At 36.7% G+C, this 27,436-nt stretch overlaps 1 protein-coding gene across 3 annotated transcripts; it reads right to left on the bottom strand.

Moving 5' to 3' along the window:
- Positions 1-5,634: 5,634 nt before the first annotated feature.
- Positions 5,635-25,422, bottom strand: LOC109214306 (origin of replication complex subunit 3). 3 transcript variants are annotated; one of them, XM_019378216.1, is made up of 18 exons: positions 25,223-25,422; positions 24,866-24,924; positions 24,582-24,764; positions 24,276-24,456; positions 23,751-23,920; positions 23,515-23,645; positions 22,566-22,839; positions 22,346-22,423; positions 21,776-21,867; positions 21,587-21,677; positions 20,693-20,892; positions 20,222-20,291; positions 18,900-18,985; positions 17,119-17,196; positions 8,639-8,714; positions 7,638-7,765; positions 6,713-6,880; positions 5,635-5,935 (listed from the first exon to the last, which is right to left on the bottom strand). In XM_019378216.1, exons 2-18 carry the CDS (start codon positions 24,920-24,922, stop codon positions 5,830-5,832), a joined length of 2,169 nt encoding a protein of 722 aa, XP_019233761.1. In that variant the 5' UTR covers positions 24,923-24,924; positions 25,223-25,422; the 3' UTR covers positions 5,635-5,829. The 3 variants fall into 3 exon arrangements, with proteins under 3 accessions (XP_019233761.1, XP_019233760.1, XP_019233762.1); XM_019378215.1 differs by having other exon boundaries at positions 21,587-21,680; XM_019378217.1 differs by lacking the exons at positions 5,635-5,935; positions 6,713-6,880; positions 7,638-7,765; positions 8,639-8,714 and adding an exon at positions 9,084-9,144 and having other exon boundaries at positions 21,587-21,680.
- Between the last annotated feature and the right edge of the window lie 2,014 nt (positions 25,423-27,436).

Below are 27,436 nucleotides of genomic sequence, written 5' to 3' on the forward strand. Positions count from 1 at the left end.
TTATTGTGGCCTGGAATATAAGAGGACTGAATAAGTCCTACAACCAACGAGAATTCAAAAAGTTCTTGTTGATGAATAAGGAGATATAATAGCTTGTCTGGAGACTAGAGTCAAACAACAAAGAGCAAAAGCAATACAGAGGAAGATGGGTGTTGACTGGCAGTTCAAGGATAACTATGCTTATGCACCAAATAGTAGAATTTGGATTGGTTGGAAAGTTGCAAATGTTCAAGTCACAGTAATAGATGCCTCAGATCAAATAATACACTGCCTAGTCAAGGATAAAAATTCATCATTTACCAGCTACATAACCTTTACATATGGACTACATACTCTTCAGCACAGAATCCCACTCTGGAGAACTTTGAGGAATATTCAAAGTAATGGACCTTAGCTTATAATAGGTGATTTCAATAGTGTGCTACATGTGGATGACAGAATGAATGGAGTCCCAGTTCATCAAACAGAGATAACTGACTTTCAAAACTGCATTGATGATATTGGGGTGGGGCAAATCACAAAAAGAGGCTGCAAATTCTCATGGAACAATAAGAGGGATGCTGATATCAGAATTTATAGTCATATAGATTGGGCTTTTGGAAATACTGATTGGTTCCAACAGTACAATGGTGTGGAGGCTATCAACATGTTACTAGGTTGCTCAGATCACTCACCTATAATGATTAATACTGATGTTGTTAAGTTGAAAGTGAAAAAGCCTTTTAGATTACTATCTACAGTGATGCAATTACAAGAGTATAAAGAGGTAGTACAGGCTACTTGGAGCCAACAGATTCAAGGTTACTCAATGTATTCAATATGGAGGAAGTTGAAGCTAGTAGAGTTACAAACTAGAGGCCTTCAACAAGAACACTCCTCAGTTGATCAAAAACTAGATCAATTGAGAGACACTTTGAAGGAGGTACAGGGGAAGCTTAATGAAGGCTATTTCAACAAGTTACTGATTGAAGAGGAAAGGAAGAACCTGACATTTATAGAGAAATGGGAAGCAATTCAGGAACAAATAATGAGACAGAAGTCAAGGGCCACATGGATCAAACTAGGGGATTGCAACACTAAGTACTTTCATGCTTATATGAGAGCCAGACAAGCAAGAAACAAGGTTAATTGCATCTATAATGAACAGCAGATCAAGGTCTATGAGCCTAAACAGATACAGAATGAGTTTACTCAGTTCTTTCAACAATTACTGGGTACAGCAGCAGATGAACTACCAGGCATTGATATTAATATAGTAAAAAATGGCCCATGTCCAACCATGACTCAGCAGCAGCAACTTTTACAACCTGTAACACCAGAGGAAATAAGTCAGATTGTGCAAAGTCTTCCTAGTGACAAGGCACCTGGTATTGATGGTTATCTTGCTGAATTCTTTAGGAAATTTTGGCCAATTATTGGAGGGGAGGTCACGGAAGCAGTACAACAATTCTTCGAATCTGGCAGACTGCTGAAAGAAATTAACTGCACAATAGTCACTTTGATCCCCAAAGTTCAGAATCCTACTTATGTGAAGGAGTTTAGACCTATTGCTTGTTGTTCTACACTGTACAAGATCATTGCTAAGGTACTTACAGCTAGACTTAAACTAGTTGTTGATCTGCTGGTAGGGCCTTCACAATCTGCCTTCATAGAAGGTAGAAACATACTTGACAATGTTATAATGGCACATGAGCTGATTAAGGGCTACACTCAAAAAGCAGTCTCTCCTAGATGCATGATCAAGGTAGATATCAGAAAAGCATATGACTCAGTAGAATGGAGCTTCTTGAGATCAATACTACTTGAGTTTGGGATCCCATACAAGATGGTATCATTGATCATGGAATGTGTAACTACTGTTAGTTATACATTGCTATTGAATGGTGGATTAACTGACAGATTCGAAGCAAAGAAGGGGTTAAGGCAGGGAGACCCAATGTCTCCATACTTGTTTGTGCTGGCAATGGAGTACCTGAACAGATCATTAAAGACACTCGTTCAGAATCCTGACTTTAATTTCCACCCAAAATGTGCAAGGTTACAAGTTCTACATATCTGCTTTGCTGGTGATCTACTGATGTGCTGCAGAGCAAATGAAGTATCCATGAAGTTAATGATGGGAGCCTTTGAACACTTCTATGTTGTTTCTGGGCTGAAAGCAAATTTGGAAAAAAGTTCCTTATACATAGCAGGAGTGCCTATGGACTTCAAAGATAAAATGCTAATTGAGTTACACCTAACACTGGGAGCTCTGCCATTCAAGTACCTTGGAGTTCCTCTGTCCACAAGGAAGCTCACTATCCATCAATGCATGCCACTAGTCGAGAAGATTGTTGATAGGATCAGAAGCTGGACTTCAAAATTCCTTTCCTATGCTGGAAGATTACAGCTCATTAAGAGTGTCCTATTTGAAATGCAGACCTATTGGGCATTGGTAGTCCTCATTCCAAAGAAAGTCATTAAGCTTGTTAATAACATCTGTAGGAGCTACTTATGGACTGGAGTACATGACAATGCTCATAGAGCTCCTATTGCTTGGGACACACTGTGTAAACCAAGAGCTACTGGGGGTCTAAATATTATCAATTACGAGATATGGAATAAGGCCGCTTTGACTGAACTCCTATGGGCTATAATGGCAAAGAAGGATAAGCTATGGATTAGGTGGATCCACAGTCATTACATAAAACAGAAGGATGTTACTACCATGGATGATCCAATCAGGCCAGCTGGTTAGTAAGGAAAATTTTCACTGCTAGAGAATGGTGGGCAACTGACTTAACAGTCATAGAATCCTTTACAACTGATGGAAAATTCAGTATTAAGAAGGCCTATTTACATGGTATTCCAAGGTATCCTAAAGCCCAATGGAAATCACTAGTCATGTTGACTGAATTATGCCAAAACATCAATTCATATTATGGATGACAGTACAAAAAAGGCTAGCTACTGTCGACAGATTGGCAAAATAGGGAGTTCAGGTGCCACAATCATGTGTGTTATGTGAAAGTGATATAGAGGAAACACATGATCACCTGTTTTTTGACTACTCCTACTCACAAAGATTATGGAAAGGAATGCTAAGTTGGCTAAGGTATCAAAGAAGTGTCATAAACTGGGAAGCTGAAGTAAGTGGTTAACAGCCAATGCTAACAATAGGAACCCAAGGAAAATAATTCAAGGAGTTGTGTTTGCAACAGTGGTGTATCATATCTGGATGGAACGAAATGATAAAAGATTTCAGAACCAGAAAAGAGAGGCCAAAGGCAGAGCTAAAGACATCACAATCCAAGTGCACATAACAGGACAACAGAAATGTAAATGGAAACCTGTATTGGCTACACTGAATAGTTATCCTACTTTGTAATTCATAGTAAATAGGATAGAGGAAAGATCCACGCTTGTTATAAGTGGTCTTTGATAGGCAACCTCAGGGTTATATAGTTTCTTATTTTATTGGTTTAATCTTGAGACCTGCTACTGGAGTCAAAAAGTGCAGGTGATGTAAATTGAAAAACTGGTTGAAATAAAATTTTACTTTCGACCAAAAAAAAATTAGAGTTGGAATTAAAAGTCAATATTATATAGCTAATTGGAGATGAAGTAATTAGAATTGGAGTTAAAAATCAAAGTAGAAGAAAGAACAAAAAAAAAGAAGGCAAAACCTATACCTAACGTTGGAGTTGGAAGTGGCAGGAGGAAAAAAGGAATGAAGACATAGATTATAGGTTAGGAGATTTGGATTATAATAACAAAACAAAAAAGTAAAGGGTAAAATAGAATTATAAAGTAATAAGTTTGGGCATAATTGGAAAAAAAATAGGAAACAATCCCACCACACCAAATCGGTTGTTTTAAAAAATGGGACTTTTCATTATTCTGGAATAATAGATTTAATAATACAATACAACCAAATTTAACTAAACAATCAAAACAAACATTATTTCAGAATAACAATACAATACGATACAATGGGCAACAACCATCCAAACAAGCTGTTAAGTTCCTTGATGAGAAGGAAGAATAGCTAAAGATGAGTAAAGAAAAAGCAAACAGTTTGCTTTTGGATGTTTTTGTTAATGATTTGGAGTTTTATGAAAATCTTTAACAACTAGCTTTAAGTAATATTACAGATTTCGGGTGTTTGGTATGGAGGAAAATCATAAATTCTCATTTTGTCATATTTGATTGGTTAAAAAAAATTCTCATGTTTGATTGGTCAAAAACATATTTTCACTAGAAAAATAAATTTTCTTAAAAATCAGGAAAACGGCTTGCATAATAGGCGTATGAAAATATAAATTCCATAAATGGTATTCTATGTGCTCATTGTCATTCCCCACCCACTTGCTCCCTCCATCTCACTCTATAATGTTTGTTTAGATTATATATAAATATTCCTGGGACAATATATTCTCTGCTAAAACACTAAAACATAAGTAAGAAATCCAATTATTTTCTAGGAAATCATTTCGGTTGTAGAGTTTTTCTAGCTGAAGCATCCTTTTATGATTAAGGAACAATAGTGGTGTATGTCGAGTTAAGTAGATGGAGATGAATTCTCCTTTTGAAACAGTTTAACGTTCACTATAATATTCCCAATTCTACTTCATCCATTACCTTCTTTACACAAGAATTAGTAGCAGCCAGAAAAGAGAGTATTTGTTTATCAAACAAGGCTATTAAGGAAGGGTGGGCGTCGAACGGGAGACTTTCCTGCCCTTGAACCAGTGCCCTTGTATGCACTCTAGGAGCCATATAAGATGGCGGCAAAAGATAATCTTTCTAGACATACAAATGCACTACAGTCAGACCTCTCTATAACATCCCTATATAACAGTCATTCACTATAAAAGCCAAGTTTTCTCAGAACTGATTTTTTAAGTTATATTTGACCTCTCTATAATAGATTTTTATCTATAACAACAACCATATTTATAGTAGAACGCTCTTTGTAAAATTACCCCTCTATAACAGCCATATAAAATCACTAAAATTACTAATGATAAATTTAAAAATATGCACGCAATCTTTTCCATTAAACAAAGTTTCTATCTTGCATAAGATATACGTAGAATTAAAGATTTGCACATGATATCTTTTCCAATGGACAAATTCTAAAAAATATTTAGATAGAAAATTTAATTGTTAAGGTCTTAGATTGTCTTCAAGGGAAAGCTATTGGATACCTTTTTGCTGAAATTTGGATACGAATCTTCGCCGATTCAAGCATTATATCGCTAGTAAGAGAAGGAAATCTACAAAACAAGCTATAATTACAAAAGTTCTTCCATCAATCTTGAAAGAATTCATTTTTCTACGTAGCTTTAAAATGTCTGCCTTAAGAGTTTAAATCTTTATACGTTTAGTTATGAATTTACTAATAATGTATTAGCTTTCTTCAATATTTAACTAGTGAAATATGCATATCTTTTGTGATTTTAAATTTAAATAATATTTTTATCTTTTATATGTAACATTAAAAAAGAAAAAGTAATTGATTTTTGGATAATTTTTATTTATAACAGCCAAAAAATATTTACACACCAAATGCTGTTATAGGTGTTTAACAGCCATTCACTATATAAGCTAAGAAATATCGGAACAAACGAGGCTACGAGGCTGCTATAGAGAGGGTTTGAAAAAGTTGTACTCCACTTAAAAAGACTTTCAAAAAGGTTCGGTTGACTACAATGTCATGCCATTCTTTTAAGAGGGTTAACAAAATTCTCTGGCTTAACAGGATTATTGAATTGTATAAATAGGAGATGCAGAAGATATCTAAGAGTAAATTAAAAAACCTCATTCACATCATGTAGCATCACGCTTTTACACTCCAAACGCCACTCTTTGCACATAATCAGGGCGTCGTTTGCTTGGCATGCGAAGCAATCCTGTAATCTGCAGCTCCATGACAGCCCTGCAAAACCTTGCTCTGTACAGCATTAAGTCAAGGATTTAAAATGGTTCCATTGCTCTGTACGACCACAATAACGTACACGTTATGAAAGACAAGTCATCAAAGGGAAATTCATACTGTCATTTGAATTCTTCTATTCTTTTGATTTCTATTTTTTATTCCGAGCTTTGTAAAGATCTATTTGAGCAATCCCACTATTTGATCAAGTTTTTCATCAAGTAATCGTATTTAATCTAGTAACTGATGTATTACATATCAAACAAACAATACAATTCAAAACTTCAACATTAATGCAATTTTCCCCCTCTATTTGCTAGTAATACAAATCAAACTTAACGTTTTGATCTACTTAAAATCCTATTGTTTAAGAAAGAAGCCTATAAGATGCAGAATGAGAAATTTTTATGACGCCTTCAAAGAAACTACGAGAAGTTCCTGGATGAACCCATCTGGGAGGAGGCAACACCTAATCAATTATTTTGCGATACTATACATATGCACAGGCAATCAAGAAGCCTCATTTAATTTATCCAGAATTACTTTGAACAGAAGACGAGTATTACTAGAATTCAGGAGATAGGAAGATGAAGCTCTGATCATAAAAAGGGGATATAAAGTGGCGCACAAGTTCAGAATAAGTATTGACACCATATGAGTTATGATAAATGCACAGAGAGTAATGATGCAAACACAAATGCTTAGTAGACAGCAAGAGAACTGTGTACTTCCAGATTAACGTGTCACCTGTTTTAAAGCAAAGAAATGCTGCAATTATAGCTAGACAAAGGATACTGGCTCAATGCATCAGAATTGTTTTGAGAACTGCTGGTGTCCTTTCTTTTCTTTGGTGAAGCCAACTGTTTCAATCCTTTCTTTCCTGAGCTAGAAATAGTTGCTTTAAAAGATTGAAACCAGTCATGAAGATTGATGAGATCACCATGCTCCTGCGCCAGAGTATACCTATGGGAGCATATTCAAAACACTTCAGCTCTCCAGCTAATATTCATATCACTACAAAGTTGGTAGAAAACTATATGATAGCAGTTTTTTACCTGAATAAATATGCAATCTAAAGCTTATAAATTAAGTTGCCTGTATATGATATCGGAGTAATCTTCAGCCTAATGTCATGTGAAATTAAGCACTCCAGCGAGAATAATATCTATAGAAAGCATAAAATTTACTAATGGAACATTTGAATGTGGCGACATTATAAAATTACATTTGCCCTTTTGTTTATTAATGAAAATCCTTTCAATCCAAAAAATCACCTACTGGGTTGGCACAGCAGTAAGGTGTGAAGAACGTCATTTTAGTCAAAAAAATTTCACATGAAAAATGAAATCATGTGAACCTCAAATGGATGCCAAAATTTCCTAACTAAAAACCCATTTTATGCATAATCAGAAATAAAAATCCACATGATGCATACACAGTAAAGGAGTAGCACAGGCGATGCCTTCTGATCAAAAGGCCAGAAAACTCCATAGCATGTCCTTCATGGGTATAAGAGCATAATATAATAGTGTAAAAGAACAGCAAAAGGTCCAACTAAGTAGCACAGTTCATCAGCCCACGTACAATGATGGCACTTCAATGGAGCATAAAATTATAAGCTAGCCTGCTTCCTATTTGGAAATACCATCCAACCTAAATGAGGCAAGTAAAAACTGCTATCATCCTTGTAACAATAGATGGAGGTGCGCATGTAGCTTACATTATTGAGGTGTCATGCATAGATGGTACTAGTGTACCCACACTCTTGCTGCAGCATCCACACTTGAGAATTTTGTGGAAATCCAAGAGATCAATTTGAACTCTTCTTCTCGGATCACCAACCAAAGCCTACATAGAAGCATAAAATATTGGTAAGACTAAGAAATCATTTCACAGTTTCTCAATATTACTGTTGATGTCAAAATACAGCTAAAAGTCATTTATACAATAAAATGCATGACCAAAATAGTAAAGCAAAGCACAATAACAATTTCTTCGAACTTGGAAATGACACAGAATTAAGTCTATTGACACAACCATTTGGAACTAAAAGAACATCAAACCACAGCCAACAGAAGAATTACAGCAAAATAAATTTGTTGTCAACTCAAGCATGAATAGCTGAGCGATAAAATCCCAACTGGGGGCAGCTAAGCAATTTAATATTTCATAGGAAAATCGCACTTGGATTATATCTTAATACACCTTGTTTTCTTGTCCACAACCATTGAGGGAAGAAAAAAGCGCGAAGTGAATATGCATAAAGTGAGTACCAACAGCATGAGTTATATCATTTCTTCCTTTTTCTTTTAACAATTAATTTTGTTCACAAAGAGAGCAGTGAGAGAGTGACGACTTCTATAATTTTTCATAGTATCTAAAATTGAACTATCTATATTCTGGCTAGAATAAGGACACAATACAAAGGCCATCCTGAAATTTGGCTGCAATATAAATGTCTACAATGTAATTAGTGACAAGCTTTAAATGGTGAAAGAACAGTGTTCACCTTCAGACAGTTATAACAATTACATTCACTAGATAATCCTTGTGCATTATCGAAGAATGGATTCAGGTGATGAAGCACAACCAACATTTTAACAACTACCAAAACCTCTGAAGGAAACACAGATGTCTCTGCATTCGTGTGTTAAAAAAGTAGCCCCCAACTTTAAAAAGTATTAATGCTCATATCTTCAAACCAAGCCGAGGAAACTTAACTGATTGGAGTTTGTCAACATCCCTGAAGCAAACAATTTCATGAAATGGGACACACTCAATGGGCTGCATATTCTCCCTGTTTCCATAAGCAGATCATTATAAAAGGCAAGAAGTGGTAAAGAACTTTTTATAAACAAAAAAAATTCAAAAGACTTTGTTGTTTCAATAACCACGGTACTTGTCCTTACACACAACAGTATGCACCTTACAAAAATAATATATCTAAGATGAGATCCACCTAAACCCAGATATATTAACTAAATATTAACGGGCCTCAAAAGGGAACCCTGGGAAAGGAGGCACAGGGAATGTACTCCAAAGCAATAAAGGGGTCTGCATCCTGGGCTACTCTGGACATGCCCCCCCTCCCACACACCCCAACTCCCAACCCATGCTACAAATATTCTGACATAACTGCTGGCCCTTTTCCATGGACTCAAGATACCCATGTATTGTGGATTCACACACCTGCTCCGACAGCTAAGCGACCCCATGATTGAGCACACCTTCAGAGAGCAGAATAAACACCTCAGCCAAACATGGAAGTGAAATGAAGCAACCTAATACTACTAATAGTCTAATGTTTATGTTCCTCCTTTATTTGACTCAACAGTAGACAAACTAAGAACTAATTTTGATAGATGCATAAATATATGACTACTCTGAGAAAGCACGGGAGAAAATATTATTATTCACATATCTTAACAATGATAAATATATATATATATATATATATATATATATATATATATATATATATATAATACATGTCCTACTCCTAATACATATGGGATTAAAGTTATTTAATACTATTTAACTACCAAACTAACACTCCCCCTCAAGCTGGTGCATAAAAATCATATGTACCGAGCTTGTTACATATATAACTAATACGAGGACCAGTGAGGGACTTGGTGAAAATATCAGCAAGCTGATCATTCGACTTCACAAATTTTGTAGCAATATTTCTTGAGAGAATCTTTTCTCTGATGAAGTGACAACCAATCTCAATGTGTTTAGTCCTCTCATGGAACACCAGATTTGATGCAATATGAAGGGCAGCTTAATTATCGCACACAAGTTCCATCTGGTTGACGTCACCAAATACTGCTTAAGCAACTGTTTGATCCAAATTAGCTCACATGTCGCCATAGCCATCGCTCGATATTCTGCTTCTACACTAGACCGAGCAACCACATTCTGTTCCTTGCTCTTCAAAGACACCAAATTTCCTCCTACTAAGACACAATATCAAGACGTAGAACGTCTATCAGAAGGTGATCCTGCCCAATCAGCATCTGAGTAACCAACGATCTGCTCATGGCCTCGATCCTCAAACAATAAACCTTTGCCTGGAGCTGATTTAATATACCGAAGAATGCGAACAACTGCATCAAATGACTATCACACAGAGAATCCATAAACTGACTCACAACACTCACAGGAAAGGAAATGTCAGGTTTTGTAACTGTAAGGTAAATTAATTTACCAACCAACCGCCTATATCTTGCAGGATCGCTAAGAGGCTCCCCTTGTCCTGATAGAAGTTTAGAATTCGGATCCATCGGAGTGTTAACAGGTCTACAACCTATCATTCCTGTCTCCTCAAGAATATCTAAGGCATACTTCCGTTGTGAGATCACAATACCTGAGCTAGACTGAGCAACCTCAATACCTAGAAAATACTTTAGCTTGCCCCCAGGTCCTTAGTCTGAAAGTGTTGAGAGAGATGTTGCTTCAATTTAGTAATACCATCGTCATCATTGCCGGTAATAACAATATCATCAACATAGACTACCAAATAAATATAGAGACTCGAAGCAGAGTGCCGATAAAACACAGAGTGATCAGCTTCACTCTGAATCATGCCAAACTCCTGGATAATTGTGCTGAACTTACCAAACCAGGCTCGAGGAGACTGCTTTAGACCATAAAGTGACCGGCGCAAGCGACATACAAGGCCACGAGACTCCCCTGAGCAACAAACCCAGGTGGTTGCTCCATATAAACTTCATCCTCAAGGTCACCGTGTAAAAAAAGCATTCTTAATGTCCAGGTGATAGAGAGGCCAATGGCGAACAGCAGTCAAGGCTAGAAAAAGGCGGACTGATGCTACCTTAGCCACGGGAGAGAAGATATCACTGTAATCGAGCCCAAATATCTGAGTATATCCCTTGGCAACAAGATGGGCCTTAAGGCGATCAATCTTGCCATCCGGACCAACCTTGACTGCATATACCCAGCGACAACCAACAGTAGATTTACCAGAAGGAAAAGGAACGAGCTCCCAAGTACCACTCGTATGTAAAGCAGACATCTCGTCAGTCATAACCTGTCTCCATCCTGGATGAGACAATGCTTCACCTGTAAACTTAAGGATGGAAACAGAGGACAAAGAAGATAATAAAGCATAATAGGGTGATGACAAACGATGATAACTTAAACCGACATAATGGGGATTAGGATTAAGGGTGGTCTGTATACCTTTCCGAAGTGCAATCGGTGTACTAGGAAGAGACAAGTCCGCAGTAGGAGCAGGGTCAGGTGCAGGACGTGAATCAGTTGGGCCTGATGCTAGGTGCGGACGATGATGATATGTCAAGAGCGGTGTTACTGTGGCGGGGAGTCTAGGAGAAGCCACACTAGACTCCCCAACGGTTAGAATGGGTAAGACTTCTGTGGCGGAAGGTGAAGGAGGAGCAATAGTAAAATCCTTAAAGGTCAGTATAGGTAAGACCTCAGGTATATCAAGGTGGTCAGAATGGTCAGAAGAGGTAAAGATAGGTTTAGACTCAAAAAATGTGACGTCAGATAACATAAAGTACCTAGGAAGATCAGGTGAGTAACAACGATATCCCTTCTGAACACGAGAATAACCAAGGAAGACACACTTGAGAGCACGAGGAGCTAACTTATCTTTCCCAGGGGCTAAGTTATGAACGAAACAAGTGCTCCCAAAAACACGAGGGGGTTGGGGGACCTTGTGGTGGTGTTGGTTTTTGCACAACACCGATGTAAATTGGTTTGACGAAAAACAGCCCTAAAAAGGTTGTCGGAATTGAATCACGGCGACTTTTTTTCGGCTGGGTTTTCTTTCCCGGATGTTTTCTCAATGCTGCTCTGATACCATGTGAGAATGCACGGGAGAAAAATATGATATTATTCACATGTGTTAAACACGATGAGTCCTATATATATATATATATATATATATATATATATATATATATACACACACATAACAAGTCCTACTCCTAATACATATGGGATTAGAGTTATTTACTCCTAGGACCCCATATATAAGAATGAACAAAAGAAAAACAGACTCTGCATGACTCTCAATACTAGGAGGAAAGGAGGCTCGGGTATGTTTCCCGAGCTGACATGACTCACACTCTAAAGTAGACAAACTAGGCACCATCTTCTGAAGTTTGGATAAGCTTGGATGTCCTAAACGTCTGTGAATTAGGTCCGGAGGATATGTAACTAGACATGCCTGGGAGGAATTGAGTGAGTTAAGGTAGTAAAGGCCTTCTGATTCAAGTCATGTTCCAATCGNAATAACTACAGAACGATCTTTCATTAAGAAAATCCAAGTACATCTTGAATGATCATCAATGAAACTAACAAAATAACGAAATCCCAAGGTTGAATTGACTCTACTAGGACCCCATATATCAGAATGAACTAAAGAAAAAACAAACTCTGCATGACTCTCAATACTACGAGGAAAGGAGGCTCGGGTATGTTTCCCGAAATGACATGACTCACACTCTAATGTAGATAAACTAGACAAACTAGGCACCATCTTCTGAAGCTTAGGATAAACTTGGATGTCCTAAACGTCTATGAATTAGGTCCGGAGGATCTGTAACTAGACATGCCTTGGAGGAATTGAGTGAGTTAAGGTAGTAAAGGCCTTCTGATTCAAGTCATGTTCCAATCGTCTGTCCCGTACTGCGGTCCTGCATAATAAAAGAATCATCAATAAAATATATACCACAATGGAGGGCACGAGTCAAACGACTAACAGATGCAAGAATAAAAGGACAACTAGGGACATAAAGAACGGAATCTAGAGTGACAGATGGTAGGGGATTCGCTTGTCCAACACCTTTTGCTTTAGTTTGAGACCCATTGGCTAAAGTAACAGTGGGAAGAGACTGTGAATACGCAATATTTGACAAAAGTGATTTATTACCAGAGATATGATTAGAAGCGGCTGAGTCCACAACCCATTGTCCAAGAGTACTAGACTGGGAAACACAAGCAAAAGAATTACCAGCAACAGAAGTATCAGTCTGAGCAACAGAGGCTACTTGTGGAGATGTCTGCTTACTTGCTCGATACTGAAGGAACTCATTATACTCCCCTTCAAATAAAGAAAATCACTGGTTACCTGTAGTCTCGGTCTGAGCAACATAAGCATTTTTGGGTGGACGACCATGTAAAGAATAGCACACGTCACAAGTGTGTCCAAGTTTATGACAATAAGAGCACTTGGGTCTAGATCTTCCAAAACGACCTCCTCCTCGTCTATTCTCCATAGTTTGAAATGCCCGATTGTCCACTGACTGGGATACGATAACAGATGAGTCAAGTGTCTGTGATGAGCTCACTGGGTGACTTGGTGCTGCAGCAAGGCAAAGTAATCGAGAGAATAATTCATCAACTGTGGGGACAGTCGGACTAGCCAAAATCTGATCGTGTACTGAGTCAAGATCATTAGGAAGTCCAGCAAGAGTAAGAACTAGAAACATCTTTTGTCGCTGCTCTTGTTGCCTTTCAACACTAGCAGAAACTGGCATCAACTTCTCAAATTCCTCCATGACTGCCTGTACTTGTCCCAAGAAAGTAGACATATCTAATTCATGTTTCTTTAAATTTGTCATCCATGATATCACATCATAGAAACGAGATATGTCATTAGTGTATAAAGTGCGAGCCTTTTCCCAAACCAAATAACATGTCTGGAATGGACGAAACAAGTGCATCAACTTGGAATCAATAGATCGGCACAGAATACTGCATAATTGAGCATCGATCTTCTCCCAATGTGCTTTGTCCTTTTCATCTCCTTCGCTAGACTTCTTGATTAAATGATCTTGAACACCTTGACCTTTACACCACAGCTCGACAGACGAAGCCCAAGTTAAGTAGTTTGAACTTCCCATTAAAGGTTCTGAGGTAATCATAATACTGGAACTGCCAGAGCCCGGGTTTTTAGACCCGAAAATATCAACTCCCAAAGACATCATTGGATTGAAGAGAGGTCTATAAAATTATAACCAAATAACAGAAAGAATCAATTGAAAATTTCCTGAAACAGACGAAGGAGACATTGTTTTTTTTTTTTTGCCGAAAAATTACTGTAGCTGCCGGAAGAAAACAGTGTAGTCACTGGAAAAACTCAAAGTTGTTAGAATCAAACAAAAACAGTATGGGTACGACCCAACTGTTCTGTACTCGCCGGCATGTGAGCTCACCCGCTCGCCGGAACCCTATCTTCTGACGGCGCGTGTGGAAGGTTCTGCCAGAGATGTTTTCTAGGGTTTGGTCACCGGACGATGACGGATCTTGTGGTGTGTTGGATTTTTGCACAACACTGACGGGGAGAGAGATAACGTAACCAGCTTTGCAAAAGTTCCCGGATGTATCTCACCACTACGGCTCTGATACCATATGAGAAAGCACGAGAAAAAATATTATTATTCACATGTCTTAACAATGATACAATGAGCTATATATATATATATATATATATATATATATATAACTACCAAACTATTTAATACTATTTATTTAATACTATTTAACTACCAAACTAACAACTACTAGTAGTACTACTATGCTTTGTTAATTGTTGCAAGCACAAAAAGAGGACCACCGGATACTGTCCTTTTCTCGATTCCCTTGTTGTCCAATGCTTCCACACTCTTTAAAACCACCAAACTGCACTATTATAACTTCTACCCTTCAATAATGGACTGACATGTGCATTGCTCCTAATTGAAAACAGCAAAACATTTCAATGTATAGCACCCACCATCTGGGACCTTCAGCTGATTCTAAGCAGTCTTCAAATTATCCAAAGCACGCTCTTTTTGAAGTCAAAATCTCACAAAAGAGAGTCCATGATGATCTGGTTGAAATGTGCCGCTACACATGGAAGAACCAATAAACCAGATGCAGCGGCAGCACCGCTAACCTATAGCTGTTCCACTACTGCTACCATTACAGGCAGAGTTTTCTGGCTTGCAAGTTGCAACAAGTAAAAGGGCACTAATATTTTGCATCGTTGAAAAAGATGATTTAGTACCCCCTGAAATAGTGGAGTCACGGTACTGCCGGAGCACTAAAAGCAAAGAGGAAGAGAAGCACTCCTAATAAAACAACCAGAAGAATAACTGTTGGTTTAACCAATAAAAGCAGTGACCTTGATTTGCTCTTGTATAAATGGGGTCTTAGGAGGAGAAAACCCAGCATCGACAAAACATTTTTTATAGGAAAACTCAGCAACGCCCTTGAAACATTTTCATATAGCCTTCCCTATGATACCAGGAACTAGAAGTGTGAGAAAAAGGCTTCTGAACAACTGCTCAGCTTGGAAAGAAACCAAACCCCGACAGCAATGAGCTTAAAGACTGAAAAAGGTACAATCAGAATTCTTAGATGGTTTGATGTTAAAGTCATCGAAAGAGCAAGAGCAGCACTTCCTCCTGCTAGCCGAGTTAGTGCCACTCAACTAGATAAGTGTTGTGGGCATACAGGTAAGTATAGCTAACCCTGTGACAAATTCTTGAGGTTGAAGCTTTAACAGCAAAATAATCTTGGAAAATTGAGGAGTGAAGAACAAAATAGAAACAAAAACTACATTGGAAGAGAAGAATTGGAGTTCACACAAGACCAGAAAGCCCAACAGGCGAAGCTTCAGCAGCAGCACCTACTTCATCACTGATATTATTAATATGCCAAAGGTGCTAATTTGGATAGATAATATATATCAGCAAGACAACCAAGTGTAGGATTAACAAGCCCTAATGCTACTCCACCAATAAAAGCTAAAGGCAAAAGGCTGTTTGATGCAAAACAAGGAATTGGGATTAACCCTATTAGGTTTTTTTGGCAGTAGCCCGCGAAAGCTGGTCTCCACTACCAATTTCCCTTATTTAAGTGTTGTGAACTGGCTCTGACTAAATTTATTTATTGAAAAGAACAATCATACCAAAATTAATTTCACTTCATTATGAAGTCATATGTTCACTAACTCTTTCTTTGAGCCATAAACCTTAAAAATACAGTCAAAGGCCAATCAAACATGAAGAGAATCTTAAAGGTACATGATGATCATCACTTCTTAAGTTTTTTTTCCTCATCACTTGTTAAGTTCTTCATTTTCTTCACAGGTTTGAGTGCTCAGAAGTACAGCATTGATTAGCATGTTTAGAAAAGTAATTTCCTCAGAAGAATTGTCTGCACACACGAGATATAAAAACTCTGAAACTTAGATCAAGAAGCACCAATCTGGCGAGGAACTTGCACATTTTCTGCAATAGATGCTAAACGGTTATAACAATACTGACGGCATTACAAAAGTCATTACTCATTAGGGATCAAGTGACTATCCGGAGCTGAGTTTCTGACAAGAGATCAAGGATTAACAAGAATAAGTAGACACTAAAATGGCATGTCAAATCATTCTCTCTTTTGTCCTTTTCTTTATCTTTTAAGTTCTAGATAGTTCTTTCACTTCACTAGACACAATGGGACACAACTTCCAAATTCTATGCATCTTCTCTTCTAGTAGAAATTAATATATTAAACATCTGGAATGGATAAAGTTGATTGATTTTTCTTTTTTTTGAAACATAATATTCAGTCATTTATAGCAAACGAAAGTCATCAAACAAGTTTCCAATCTCTTTTCTTTTACCATTTTAACGATTCCTAAATCGGGAGGAGGAGATTATCAGCTTGGATTTAGACGTAGTTTTTTTCCCCACACTTTTACACTATTTTAAAACTATGAAATGACGGAGTATGCTCCTTCATTTTACCGTTCCACAGGCTAAAATTTCCCCTCTTCCCACAAATCGCACATCTATAAGAATACACATGTAATGTCTTTTCTAACGTACCTTAAATTCCAAATTTAGAGTGTCTATGTATTTTGCATGACTGACATTACACTAGCACCTTTTCCTATATTGCTTCGATGATCCCTAAGATTATTGATGATTCTTTATAACACCTGCATTCTAGGCCAAATATTATATAAACAAAAATAGGCGAACCTTTAACAGATTCTAAGTTTTCTGCTGGCTAAAGATCATATTCTGCTTAACGATGTTAGATAACAACGAACTTCTCTTCAAAGGACAGGAAAGCAAGCAAGATAAACAGTATATCCAACAACACTATTCACATTATCAAGCACTGCACTGATAACTGGTAGAGGATATAGGTTTGTGGTGCCATACCTTATCAAGTTAGTTGCCAAAGTCATAGCTTTTTCACTTGATGTGCATGCATTTAGACTACGTCGATTGACATGCCTCCTGTTACACAAGTCATAACATAGTTAATTTTATATTAAATTGATGAAGTTAGTTAATTTTATAAGTATAATAATCATTAAGATCACATCTTCCAAGAGTATCGAAGTATCTGTGCCTTGTACTAAGTTTGGGTCTACAAATTGGTAGGGAAGTAGCATCCTAGGAACCTTAACTCTATTCAAGGAAAATGATGAAGCTTTGGAATCTCCAAGAAGGCCATTAAAAAGATCTCAACCTAAACTGCTAAAGAGTTGTAGAACAAGGTCATTGGACATCAAGTGCAAATAAAGAAGTTGTTAATTGGGATGAAGAGCTCAAGGCTAAAGATAAGAATTAGCTATAGGTTATAATTATTTTATGACTCAAATTCAAGCTGAAGAAGTGGATTGGAGCCCCTTGAGCTTGATTTGGTAATTTTAGCATAGTTGTTCAACAGTTTCGCATGACTCGTAGTGAAGCTGGTCACTCTATGTTTTATTGACATTTTGCTCCAAATTTGTGTATTTATTTGGTAGTTTATATTGACGATATCATTATTACCGGCAACGATTGGGATGGTATCACTAGTTTGAAGTTACATTTCTTTCAGCACTTCCAAATTAAGGATCTGGGTAAATTGAAGTATTTTCTAGCTATTGAGGTCGCTCAGTTTCTAGCTTAGGTTTTTTTATTTCACATCAGAAGTATGCCTTAGACATTCTTAAGGAGACATGAATGACGGGTTGTAGACCATCGACACTCGTATGGATCTGAATGCTAAACTTCTACATGGACAGAGAAAGCTTCTTAATGATCCTGCAAGATATAGGCGCTCGTTGGTAAGTTAAATTACCTCAAAGTGACTAGACCTGACTTTTCTTGTCCCGTGAGTGTTGTAAGTCAGTTTATGGACTCTCTCTATTATATTCATTATGATGCAGTTGTCGGAATTCTTCGGTATATAAAATCAGCCCCAGGCACAAAGACTGTTGTTCGAGGATCGAGGCCATGAGCAGATAGTTGGAGATACACATATACAAAATGTCCAGATATTATATTTTAGTATGAGGTAGTTTCGTGGCCTGGAAGAGCAAGAAACAGAATGTGGTTGCTCGATCTAGTGCAGAAGCAGAATATCAAGCAACGATTATTGCAACGTGTGAGCTAGTTTGGATCAAAGAATTGAAGTTCTGAGAAATCAGTCAGATGGAACTTGTGTGTGATAATCAAGTTGCCCTTCATATTGCATTAAATCTGGTGTTCCATGAGAGGACTAAACATTGAGATTGACTGTCACTTCGCTAGAGAAAAGATACTCTCAGTAGATATTGTTACGAAGTTTGTAAAGTCAAATGATTAGCTTGCAAATGTTTTCGCCAAGTCTCTCACTGATCCTCGTATTAGTTATATTTGTATCAAGCTTGGTACATATGACTTATATGCACCGGCTTGAGAGAGAGTGTTAAAGAATGAAAGTATATAGGAGACTTAGTCCCACATTAGAATAGGAGTAGTATATGTTGTGTAGAATATAGATTTAAATAGGGCTTCTTGTATTGTATCAATAATATATTTTCTCCCGTGCCTTCTCACACATGTTGCCAAAGGACAACAAATATGCTGGATGCAAAATCTTATAAATAAATGACTGTTGACCTAATTAGTCCAATCCAACCTATGTTGCATGAGGATACAATACACAGTATTATGAATTTACAACATACTTCAATATATCTATTAATTCTGCTCTGCGACTTTTGTCACCCTGTGATACCATTTGAAACTGCAGTTCCTTAATCTTTTCACGAACCTGAAGCAATGACCAGAACATTACAGAATAAGGCTGAGCATGGCAGAACACAAAAATCAACTTGTAGTAAGGATTAGAATAATGATGGTAAGATTTAACTGCTGAGAAATCCAAACTTGGTAAATCAAACAAATAAGTCAATCTGAATAAACTTCCACCCTAGGACGAGCTGCCTAGTTGCCTTCCCTACCAGACGAGCAAATTAAATAACCAACTTACTGTTGGGAAAATCCCATTCAAACAGTATGATGTTGGAATATCGAAAATGTAAGAGCAGTTGATGTTAAAGAGGGATTCACTTGTTTTCTTTTGATGACCGAGAAATCCCCCAGTGCCAATGAAGCATGGAAGCTGGATTGACATTTTAAACAAGAATAATTCTTTCTTTCTTTTCTCTTCAACTAAAGAGCAGGCTAAGCAAGCACCTCTATAAAGTATCTACATGCACTGGACTTCTGCTGTTACATTATAATACCATTCATTGTCTGTGTTACCTTCTTACCATCACCAGCAACAACAACAACAAATCCAGTGTACTCCCATAAGTGGGTCTGGGTAGGGTAGAGTGTACGCAAACCTTACCCTTACGTTGTGAAGATTGAGAGGTGGTTTACGATAGACCCTCGGCTCAAGGCTCTTCTTATCATACGATAAGAAGAAAAATATACATGTCATACTCCTTATCTATGCACTGCATAATGTATACCCAGCTATCTAAATCTTATTAATTGTTAATATAGAAATCATTTTTTGATAACAGTGGTGTCTGTATCAGCTTGTGCGCACCTCGACTAATTCCACGAAATACTTGCTCCCTCCCACCAGCATAGGCACCGGGTAACTCTACATAGAGATCTCTACATGGGACATGAAGACCAAGGTCCATGTAGAATCTCTCATGAATTTATAACTATTCTAAAGGGATACACCTTAAGAAAATGGTGTTAAAGATCGATGTGATTGGGAAGTTTCTTGGTGGTAGTCTGGCACACAGCGAAACTCAAATGCTTTATTGCTGGCTCATCAGCAACTGGGACTGAAGGCAATAACTACTATAAATATAATAGTCCCTAACACCATTTTTAAGGAGAATTTTTGCCTGTAATACTGATATCTAATATTTAATTACATTCTCCGCCTTTATTCTAGAAACATAAACGCCATATGTGATCCACAAGTGCCTTGTTCACCAAGAAGTAAAATGTGGGTGTCAGCTTAAAATGAACTAGTTAATACCTCAGTTGTCCCATCAGTGAGCCTCTCCCAGCTCTTAAGCAACTGAGATAACTTTGCAGCTGGTAAATCCCTGGCAAGAAAATTCAAGTATCAAACAGATGAGTTGGAGAGAGAGGCAGGATGCAGAAAATGATTTACAGGAACCTTTTATCAGTTCAAAGTTAGCTAATACTATTGGATAATTCACATCCACAATTACTAGAATCCTCAAATGTTTTGCTTCACAACAAATACAGAACCTTTTGACTTTTCCTGTTACACAATCTTCTGAAGAATCTAATTTTGAATGCAGTAGTCTTCTCCTTACAGCAATACATAAAGGAAATTACTATAAGTGGTAGATGCATAAACATTAAATTCATTCTTGTCACCAGATGAAATCCCATCTATTAGGGTTTTCTTTGTTTCTTTACCCTGTGAAGATACAACATGTTAATCCTAAATGTTGGAAATAACCTATGGCATAACTACCTCATTTTGCGGATGACCTGATTTGTAAAATCAGCCTTTTTCTGTCTGTAATGGTGATGATTATTTGACAACAAGCTCATGCCTTTTGCACTTTCAAGGTTATTATCAGATGACCTGGAGTTGTACAAGCCAGGATCCAATGCCTCCCAATACAAGTCCATCAGTGCAACTCTATGATATCTTCCAGCTTCATGCAAGCACTAAAATAACAATTTAGCTATGAAATAGAACTCATTTCCAAGGGTTGCACAAATAACTAGATTTTCATTCAATAGCCACACTAGAGCATGTTCATGATATTCAAGCAGCAAAGAGAAACAATCAGGACACAACAAAGAGATCTACTTAATAATAAGCTTTCAAACCTTGGAACTTCTATATAATCTCAACTTCCAAAGAACACAAAATGAAAAGAGATAATGCTATATTAAGAAGGTGGTTGGTCTTGTAGCAAAGAGGCTCAAGCTTTGATCTTTCTTCTGGTAGCAACCACAAAAAGTAGAAATTATAGCAGCAAAAGCAAATCCAGAAAAGCTATAGCCGTTAATTTGAAGTACTCAACTTAGAAAACAAGGTTTCGACTCCAAAACTACAGTATTTCGATAAATTGTCAACTGGGCAACTTTGAGGTAGCATGATACCCATCTGAAGCACTTCAAGAATGCTACTGGAAGGTGGAGAGAAATGAATCAGTTCCTAGAACCAACTATATAGCCATAATTCAAAATCAAAATGATGAAGACATTCTAACTATATATGATTCATGACATTTAACAACATTAATGAAAAGTTAGACTTAGAGGATAATTGGCCATATCGTATCTTCACCAGATTTAGGTACATGGGCATGAATTACATTAATCTTAAAGAACAAAAAAATAGTAAAGACCTTACCATAAGGAGAGATCTCCATACTTTCTGCACTCTCTGCAGTTCCGATAATCCAAGGGCTAGAGTCATAACATTTGGTTCTACATGATTATTCCTGCTAATAGATGAATATGGCTATTTAAGAGACATACTCCTGACATATGCTCCACTTAGCAACCATCACAAAAGAAAAAGGGAAATCATGACACAAACTGTTGTCCTGAAAAAGTCCTGTACGATGGAAGATCGAAAGCATGCTTAACCAATGCCTCTGGCAATTTAGCAAGTTCCTCACTGCACGACCTCTGAAATGGTTAACAATCATAGGTGAAAAAAGTTATAAGATTTTGTCACTTCAAGGGATGCAGCTGAAGCAACTTGATCTGCACATGGTTACTAATGTGAATGTAAAACCACCACGAAACATATTCAAGCAAAAGCATCAATCACATGTCTTCTTTATCATCCAACATTAAATTGGCATCATATATAAGACCTTCAGTCGTTAAGGTACATCAAGGCCACAGTCTGAAGAATTTCAACGAGGTTAGGATGTTTCACCAACTCAATCTCAAGAAATGGCAAAGGCTCTCTTAAGAACTAAGAAAATATATGGACTAAATCCAATAAAGTTCAAAGTACTTGCAGTTTGAACAGCTAACAGAACAGTAGCTTTCCCTTACCTCTTTAAGGCAAAATTCCATGCCTCATTTAGACCCAGACACCAACCAAACAGCAAAAAACAGAAATCTGTAAATGTAAAGTTAATGAAACAGTTCTCACCTTATTATCTCCGTCATCAACTGAAAACTTGAGCATGAAGCTAAGAGGCTCAACGGAAAGTTGTTGGACAATTGCCATCTGGAAAAAAACTTAGTCACTTGTAAGTAGATGACTGGACGAGTACATATAGATATCCAATCAAAGCAAATCCAATAAACATGTGATGGGAGTAGTCTTATTATACAAGTACAAGAAAAAAAGACAAAAATATGTCACAGACCTTTAAGGCTCTAACAAATGAAGTGATTGTTCCTTCTTGTTTTAAAAAATAGTTCCTCAATAGAGTCGCCACCTTGTGGCCAACACTAAAGCCAACACAATCTTTTACCAGAACAGCCTCAATAATGGCATCCATCCTTTCAGCAGGTGATTTCAAGGTGAATATCGATGTAGACAAATGTTGAAGTGCACGTGAACTGAGCAAATTTCTGGGAGCATCAACACTTGTTGCAACACCAGCTATTAAGATGATTGGAATCTTAACAGCCCATTCACTGATAAAAGAAATTATTATTGGCAAGTCTAACTATGCAGAAGTGTTACAACATGTAATAATACCAACTGCATAATTTGGTAACTGAACTCTAAAATGAAAAAGAAATGAGGTAAAGCTCCACCGGAAATCATGCATTGATGTAGTTAATATGTGCATCATCAGAAATATCTTGTAGCAGGTACAACAAAATCAGCTTTATCCCTAAACAGGAAAATTCCTGCCTTAAACTAGGCCAACAGTTCATTCTTCTTTCCTAAATATTCGAGGTTATATATAAGCAATGCATATCTGCGACTTGCAGCCTCATATTTTTGCTCCCAAACTTCGTCAGCGGTGCCGCCAAACTCCATTCTAAATTAGGACATTATTATTGCACGAACCTTTTGGCATATTAAATGCACCTTTTGAAAAACAACATGGACATTAATATGATATATGCAAGAAGTTCCAACTATGAGCTATAAGATGACATATGCCCCCTCCACCCACCTAGATTTATGGCCTACTGTTCCAAAACCAACACACATTTCAATCTATCATAAATAAGCAATCTAACCCCAGCTACGATTAATTAAAATAATAAAATACACCATCTGGAATTAGTTTTGTGCAAGCCGTTTTAATAAGGCAATGATATTAAAATGAGACACGTTGAACAATTAAATGACAGTACCTCAACATATTGATGAAATCTGATAAGAGAGTCCCAGAGCACCTCTCCAAATCCTCAATAATCACTACCACGGGGTTCTCATACTTCCCGTGGCCGTTATACCATGATGCTAAAAGGGACATTTCAGCTGCCTTAGAACCAAAACCATGAGCGAAGGTTATTGTAAAAGATAAACATCATATAAAAATGTAGTTTAAATCAATAATGCACATCATTAAAAACTTCTGCCTGCTTACTTCTACATCAACCATAAGCAATTGTCTCAGCAACCCTCTTAGACAACCCCCAATGCCATTCTTGGTAGAAAAATCCAACGAGGAAATATTCGCAACATGGTATCCACGAGATTTCAAGTTTAAACCAAGGTCAGCAAAAGTTAATATGTCATCGACAGTTTCGATATTCTCTGCAAGCATTGACATCAAAAGTCGATATTCAAGTTTCAAAAGTATAGTGATTAAGAACTGTGAACCAAATAGGCATCAACTGGTTAATTTTAATCAGTTTTTCCACCAGCACATTGCATATTAATCTGAGGGAGTGGGATGGTAATGGAATGATCTGGTAATAACACAGAAGAGTCGGAAAAAATGCCACATATTTACTGGATAAATTGAGATAGAAGATCTTTTTCAAAAACAAATCAAGAGATTTTACAAAAAATTGGTTACAATCAGCAGAACTTGAGGGTTTAGCAATCTATATATCTAATCATCTAAAAGTGGATGACAACAAAAGAAAGAAATGAAAGAGGGACTTACTGGTGAAAACCAGACCAGTGAAGAGCTTTTTAACTATACCGCCATTATTAACAAAAGGGTATGGAAGGCTTGAAGTTGATGGATCAACGGGCCCTCTACATGAACAAATCTCATCAAAAGATTCACAAACCCATTGTCCGATTTCATCAAACACATCGGCATTTATACTCGTCAAAACATCCTAAAAATTCAATTTTTTCAAACAGCAAGAAACAGGTAATTTAGCATCATCTGCATTATACTCAATTGGACTAATGAAATTATCGAACACCCCTTGAAGTGAAATTAAATAAGGGGAAGAAAAACCTTGATATTGGATTCAATTTTTGACCACACACAGTGGAAAGCTTCCATTTTCAAGTCATCACTGGTATTTTCATTGCTTGATGATACTTTGGGTGAAGAATCAAGTCTTCTCTTCCGGGATTTTCCAGGAGATTTTAAGGTAGATTCTGAAGACTTTGATGATTTGTGCAGCACGAAGTATGGCTGTAGATTTTTCGCAAGAGCAAACACCCAAAAACAGTTACAATCTCTAAATAAAGTTTATAAAAAAGGCGGAAATTGGATAAAGTGATATTGCTATGAACCTGAAGATTGTTTTCTGCAAATGGGTCTGTGAGAGGATCAGTATTTGGTGAATCCATCTCTGAGAGAGAACAGACATTAGTATTCAGAGACTGATTTAGGTTTTCTTAGCCGGTTCAGACTTCTACTAAAGTTCACAGTGAGTTCAAGTAAACAACAACTAAATCACGTAACAAGTAAGCAAGCAACAAGTACTGATTTCCAATATAAATTGAAATAAAGAGAAGAACCAACGAAACACATCATATTAGTGAAAACATCATCATTTGAGCAATTAGCTTTTTCAGACCCGTCAATATAAACTCGAAAAAATTGCCAGCTTAATTTAAGCTTAAATAATCAAATATCAAAATATTTACCAAAAATAAAAATTCAGAATGTAAAGCAGGAAAGATGGTATCTGTTGCGGCCGGTTGTGGTAGAAGGGACCCTATATGAGGGGGATGCTCTCTGGTGTTGTAGATTTTGAAGGGCTGCTCTTTTCTTCTTCTTTTTTTTCCAAATTGAAGGTCTGCTCTTTGTTGTGCTAATTTTTGGGTTGAAGAAGGATAAATGAAAAGGAGGGCATCATTATGTTTTTTTAATTTTACGTATTTATTTTTTCTTTTTTTTATTCTTTGGCGGGAAAAGAACCGGCGGCACTCTGTAGCTCGGGCTAAGGGTCTAAAGTTGGGCTTTGGGTTTTGACGAACTATAGGTAAAAATAGCACGGTATAGCCAGTTTTCGGACTGATCAATCAAAAATAGCCAGCGTTTACCAAGTTAATGAAAAATAGTCACTATTTTGCTGCAATAGAGACCGGTCCAGCATAATATACTGGAGTTCGGTGCACTTGTGTATGAACTCCAGCATATTATGCTGGACCGGTATACTTTGCTGGCTCCAGTATAATATACTGGAGACTGGAGCACCGGTGCTCCAAACTCCAGTATATTATACTGGACCAATATACTTGCTGGAACTCCAGTATATTATGCTGGAGTTCTAGTGTACTTATGCTGGAACTCCATCATATTATGCTGGAGTTCCAGCATACTTATTCTGGAACTCCAGTATAATATGCCGGAGTTCAAGTATACTTATGCTGGAACTCCAGCATAATATACTGGAGTATTTTCTGGGTTTTGAACAGTATTTTCGCTCAGATTTATCTTTATATATAAAGTGGCTAAATTTCGATTACTTTTGAAATTGGGCTATTTTGAACGACCAGTTGTAAATCTGGCTATTTTTAAAATTTACCCGAACTATAGTGATACTGAGTGGGCGTTTGGACATAAGAATTGTAAAATTCAAAAAAAAAAGGTGAAAAAAAATTTCAAGTGAAAATGGTATTTGAAATTTTGAGTTGTGCTTGGACATGAATATAATTTTGGGTTGTTTTTAAACTTTTGTGAGTGACTTGAGTGAAAATTTTGAAAGCAGGTTTTTTGAGTTTTTCAGATTTTCGAAAATTTTCAAAATTCATCTTCAAGTGTAAATTGAAAATTTTATGAACAAACGCTGATAAAAGTGAAATATTTTTGAAAAAAAAGGAAAATTTTCTTATGTCCAAACGGGCTCTAAGCGGGCATTTGGACATAAGAATTGTAAAATTCCAAAAAAAAAGTGAAAAAAAAAATCAATTGAAAATGGTATTTGAAAATTAGAATTATGTTTGGACATGAATATAATTTTAGGTTGTTTTTGAAGTTTTGAGAGAGGATTTTGAAAAACAACTTTTTGAAGTTTTTCAAATTTTCGAAAAATTTCAAAATGCATTTTCAAGTAAAATTGAAATTTTTTATGACCAAACGCTGATTTTAAAAAAAAAAGTAAAAATTTTCGTATGTCCAAATGGGCTCTAACATCTTGTTTGGAATTTTGTTACATGTCGTTTTATAATGTATCGTATTGCATTGTATTGTATTGTTTGATAAATACAATGTTTAGATAGATCTTGTTGTTTGCCATCGTTTCACGATGTCATGCACCAACAATATGAAGAATAAACTTGCAACATTACTAAGAAAAAATAGGGTACGAAGTAGAATTATTAAATAAAAAAGCAGGATAAAGGATAAAATATGATTATTTAATAATAAAGAAGAACAAGATGAGAGAAAAAAGCAAGAAAATGACGCCACCACACCAAATCCGTCTTTCCATAAAGTGACACTTTTCGTCGTTACGTAACGATATACAATAAAAATTAAGTAACAATCAAAACAAACATTGTGTTTAAAGTAACAATACAATATGTAACAACCATCCAAACAAGCTGTAATTTACAAATTTACTTACCCTAATTATTGGGTTTTTAACTTAATTATTATAAGTTGATATATAATTTATATTTTAATGTTAATTAACCTGCAGCTCTATAACATACCCACCCCATGTCTCTCAGCCAACCACCCATGTACTCATGTTCAAAAACCACAATTTTCTTCCTGTTTTCAATTATTCAAAATCCTTTCCTTTTATCTTTCAATTAGTTTGCTCTTTCTCTCTTTATTATTTTTTTTTTGGTCAAAAGAGAAGCTAATATATAAATTTAAATATTGTTCGTACAACTAGACATGCTCCTCTG

This window comes from Nicotiana attenuata, unplaced genomic scaffold (assembly GCF_001879085.1).
Source record: "Nicotiana attenuata strain UT unplaced genomic scaffold, NIATTr2, whole genome shotgun sequence".
In the NCBI taxonomy this organism is placed as follows: domain Eukaryota; kingdom Viridiplantae; phylum Streptophyta; class Magnoliopsida; order Solanales; family Solanaceae; genus Nicotiana; species Nicotiana attenuata.

Coding starts and splice junctions, on each gene's coding strand:
- LOC109214306 (XM_019378215.1), bottom strand. CDS start 24,922: ATGGATTCACCAAATACTGATCCTCTCACAGACCCATTTGCAGAAAAC. Junction 24,457..24,581: donor AAATTGAATCCAATATCAAG/GTTTTTCTTCCC, acceptor TTGAATTTTTAG/GATGTTTTGACGAGTATAAA. Junction 21,681..21,775: donor AGGACTTTTTCAGGACAACA/GTTTGTGTCATG, acceptor TTCATCTATTAG/CAGGAATAATCATGTAGAAC.